The sequence below is a fragment of the Salmo salar genome, chromosome 07 (genome assembly GCF_965601325.2).
Source record: "Salmo salar chromosome 07, fSalSal1, whole genome shotgun sequence".
Lineage (NCBI taxonomy): Eukaryota > Metazoa > Chordata > Actinopteri > Salmoniformes > Salmonidae > Salmo > Salmo salar.
The window spans coordinates 4,177,501-4,182,500 of NC_138297.1; the positions used below are offsets into that span (position 1 = coordinate 4,177,501).

General features: G+C 45.5%; 1 protein-coding gene across 1 annotated transcript in view; it reads left to right on the forward strand.

Annotated features, from left to right (window-relative positions):
* The first annotated feature begins 959 nt into the window (after window positions 1–959).
* trim2b (tripartite motif containing 2b) overlaps window positions 960–5,000 on the forward strand; it is a 16,769-nt gene continuing 12,728 nt past the window's right edge. The window contains exon 1 of the mRNA XM_082977314.1: window positions 960–1,290. Coding sequence (XP_082833440.1) covers window positions 1,232–1,290 — 59 coding nt within the window. The 5' untranslated portion in view covers window positions 960–1,231. The remainder of the gene's footprint in view (window positions 1,291–5,000) is intronic.

Here is a 5,000-nt window from a genome sequence, read left to right on the forward strand (position 1 = left end):
GTATATTTCTCGTAGGGCTACTGTTTTTAACGTGTATATTTCTGGTAGTGTTGTCGTTTTTACATGAATTCGGATCACGTTTACATATAATTCTCGTAGTGTTGTCGTTTAAAATTCCGGTAGTGTCGTTTAACAATCTCAGTGTAGTTTTTACATGAATTCTGGTAGTGTTGTCATTTTAAACATGTATATTTCGCAGGGCTACTGTTTTTAACGTGTATATTTCCGTAGTGTTGTCATTTTAAACATGTATATTCTCAGGGCTACTGTTTTTACGTGTATTTCTGGTAGTGTTGTCGTTTTAAACATGTACATTTCTCGCAGGGCTACTGTTTTCAACGTGTATATTTCTGGTAGTGTTGTCGTTTTTAACATGTATATTTCTCGTAGGGCTACTGTTTTTAACATGTATACTTCTGGTAGTGTTGTCGTTTTACATGTAATTCGAGGGCTACGTTTTACGTATATTTCTGGTAGTGTTGTCGTTTTAAACATGTATATTTCTGGTAGTGTTGTCGTTTTTAACATGTATATTTCTGATAGTGTTGTCGTTTTAAACATGTATATTTCTGGGAGTGCTACTGTTTTTAACGTGTATATTTCTGGTAGTGTTGTCAGTTTTTAACATGTATATTTCTGGTAGTGTTGTCGTTTAACATTATATTTCTGTAACATGTATATTTCTGGTAGTGTTGTCATTTTAAACATGTATATTTCTGGGAGTGCTATCTACTTTTTAACATGTATATTTCTGGCAGTGTTGTCGTTTTAAACATGTATATTTCTCGTAGTGTTGTCGTTTTTAACATGTATATTTCTGGTAGTGTTGTCATTTTAAACATGTATATTTCTGGTAGGGCTACTGTTTTTAACATGTATATTTCTGGTAGTGTTGTCATTTTAAACATGTATATTTCTGGTAGTGCTACTGTTTTTAACGTGTATATTTCTGGTAGTGTTGTCGTTTTAAACATGTATATTTCTCGTAGGGCTACTGTTTTTAACGTGTATATTTCTGGTAGTGTTGTCGTTTTAAACATGTATATTTCTGGTAGTGCTACTGTTTTTAACGTGTATATTTCTGGTAGTGTTGTCGTTTTAAACATGTATATTTCTGGTAGTGCTACTGTTTTTAACGTGTATATTTCTGGTAGTGTTGTCGTTTTAAACATGTATATTTCTGGTAGGGCTACCATTCCAGGCTGAGGAGAATGATCAACTGGACTTAGTGATGGAGGCAGAGGGACTGAGGAAGTCAATCCACAACCTAGGGACAATTGTCACTACCAGGTACATACATTGCATTTGGAAAATATTCAGACCCTTAGAGTTTTTCCACATTTTGTTTTACGTTATAGCCTTATTCTAATATATATATATATAATGAATCAATTTACACACAATATCCCATAACAACAAAGCGAAAACAGGTTTTTTAGACGTTTTTGCAAAAATATCAGACCCTTTGCCATGAGACTCTGAAATTGAGCTCAGGCGCATCCTGTTTCCATTGATCATCCTTGAGATGTTTCAACGACTTGATTGGAGTCCACCTGTGGTAAATTCAATTGATTGGACATGATTTGGAAAATGGCACACACCCTGTCTATATAAGGTCCCACAGTTGACAGAGCGTGTCACAGCAAAAAACCAAGCCATGAGGTCGAAGGAATTGTCTGTAGAGCTCCAGAGACAGGATTGTGTCGAGGCACAGATCTGGGCGAAGGGTACCAAAACAGATCTGCAGCATTGAAGGTCTTAAATGGAAGAAGTTTGGAACCACCAAGACTCTTCCTAGAGCTGGCCGCCCGGCCAAACTGAGCAATCGGGAGAGAAGGGCCTTGGTCAGGGAAGTGACCAAGAACCCGATGGTCACTCTGACAGAGCTCCAGAGTTCCTCTGTGGAGATGGGAGAACCTTCCAGAAGGACAACCATCTCTGCAGCACTCCACCAATCAGGCCTTTATGGTAGAGAGGCCAGACGGAAGCCATTCCTCAGTAAAAGGCACATGACAGCCTGCTTGGAGTTTTCCAAAAGGCACCTAAAGACTCTCAGACCATGAGACCATCAAGGAGCGGGACTCTAACCCGGAAGCTTATAAGAAATCCCACTATGCCCTCTGATGTACCATCAAACAGGCAAAGCATCAATACAGGACTAAGATCGAATCGTACTACACCGGCTCCGACGCTCGTCGGGTGTGGCAGGGCTTGCAGACTATTACAGACTACAAAGGGAAGCACAGCCGAGAGCTGCCCAGTGACACAAGTCTACCAGACGAGCTAATTAACTTCTATGCTCGCTTTGAGGCAAGTAACACTGAAACATGCATGAGAGCATCAGCTGTTCTGGACGACTGTGTGATCACGCTCTCTGCAGCCGATGTGAGTAAGACCTTTAAACAGGTCAACATTCACAAGGCCGCAGGGCCAGACGGATTACCAGGACGTGTACTCCGAGAATGCGCTGACCAACTAGCAAGTGTCTTCACTGACATTTTCAACCTCTCCCTGACTGAGTCTGTAATACCAACATGTTTCAAGCAGACCACCATAGTCCCTGTGCCCAAGAACACTAAGGTAACCTGCCTAAATGACTACCGACTCGTAGCACTCATGTCTGTAGTCATGAAGTGCTTTCAAAGGTTGGTCATGACTCACATCAACACCATTATCCCATAAATCCTAGACCCACTCCAATTTGCATACCGCCCCAACAGATCCACAGATGATGCAATCTCTATTGCACTCCACACTGCCCTTTCCCACCTGGACAAAAGGAACACCTATGTGAGAATGCTGTTCATTGACTACAGCTCAGCCTTCAACACCATAGTGCCCTCAATGCTCATCACTAAGCTAAGGACCCTGGGACTAAACCCCTCCCTCTGCAACTGGACTTCCTGACGGGCCAACACAAGCTGGTAAGGGTAGGTAACAACACATCCGCCACGCTGATCCTCAACACGGGGCCCCTCAGGGGTGCGTGCTCAGTCCCCTCCTGTACTCCCTGTTCACTCATGACTGCACGGCCAGGCACGACTCCAACACCATCATTAAGTTTGCTGATGACACAACAGTGGTAGGTCTGATCACCGACAACGATGAGACAGCCTATAGGGAGGAGGTCAGAGACCTGGCCGTGTGGTGCCAGGACAACAACCTCTCCCTAAACATGATCAAGACAAAGGAGATGATTGTGGACTACAGGAAAAGGAGGACCGAGCACGCCCCCATTCTCATCGACGGGGCTGTAGTGGAGCAGGTTGAGAGCCTCAAGTTCCTTGGCGTCCACATCACCAACAAACTAAAATGGTCAAATTATACCAAGACAGTCGTGAAGAGGGCACGACAAAACCTATTCCCCCTCAGGAGACTGAAAAGATTTGGCATGGGTCCTCAGATCCTCAAAAGATTTAACAGCTGCCCCATCGAGAGCATCCTGACTGGTTGCATCACTACCTGGTACGGCAAACTGCTCGGCCTCCGACCGCAAGGCACTACAGAAGGTAGCGCGTAAGGCCCAGTACATCACCGGGGCCAAGTTTCCTGCCATCCAGGACCTCTATACCAGGCGGTGTCAGACGAAGGCCCTAAAAATTATCAAAGACTCCAGCCACCCTAGTCATAGTCTGTTCTCTCTGCTACCGCAGGGCAAGCGGTACTGGAGCGCCAAGACTAGGTCCAAGAGGCTTCTAAACAGCTTCTACCCCCAAGCCATAAGACTCCTGAACAGCTAATCAAATGGCTACCCCTTCACTACACTGATTGAAGTGGACTTAACAAGTGACATCAATAAGGGATCACGGCTTTCACCTGGATTCACCTGGTCAGTCTATATCATGGAAATAGCAAGTGTACCTAATGATTTATAAACTATGTCAATATCAGCTGGGGACCTTCACCACTACCTGGTCAGTCTATATCAGCTGGGGACCATCACCACTACCTGGTCAGTCTATATCAGCTGAGGACTTTCACCACTACCTGGTCAGTCTATATCAGCTGGGGACCATCACCACTACCTGGTCAGTCTATATCAGCTGGGGACCTTCACCACTACCTGGTCAGTCTATATCAGCTGGGGACCATCACCACTACCTGGTCAGTCTATATCAGCTGGGGACCATCACCACTACCTGGTCAGTCTATATCAGCTGGGGACCATCACCACTACCTGGTCAGTCTATATCAGCTGGGGACCATCACCACTACCTGGTCAGTCTATATCAGCTGGGGACCATCACCACTACCTGGTCAGTCTATATCAGCTGGGGTACTCATCACCACTACCTGGTCAGTCTATATCAGCTGGGGGTCTACATCACCACTACCTGGTCAGTCTATATCAGCTGGGGACCATCACCACTACCTGGTCAGTCTATATCAGCTGGGGTCTATCACCACTACCTGGTCAGTCTATATCAGCTGGGGTCTATCACCACTACCTGGTCAGTCTATATCAGCTGGGGTCTATCACCACTACCTGGTCAGTCTATATCAGCTGGGGTCTACCACCACTACCTGGTCAGTCTATATCAGCTGGGGGTCTATCACCACTACCTGGTCAGTCTATATCAGCTGGGGTCTATCACCACTACCTGGTCAGTCTATATCAGCTGGGGACCATCACCACTACCTGGTCAGTCTATATCAGCTGGGGACCATCACCACTACCTGGTCAGTCTATATCAGCTGGGGACCATCACCACTACCTGGTCAGTCTATATCAGCTGGGGTCTACCACCACTACCTGGTCAGTCTATATCAGCTGGGGTCTATCACCACTACCTGGTCAGTCTATATCAGCTGGGGTCTATCACCACTACCTGGTCAGTCTATATCAGCTGGGGACCATCACCACTACCTGGTCAGTCTATATCAGCTGGGGACCATCACCACTACCTGGTCAGTCTATATCAGCTGAGGTCTATCACCACTACCTGGTCAGTCTATATCAGCTGGGGACCTTCACCACTACCTGGTCAGTCTATAGCAGC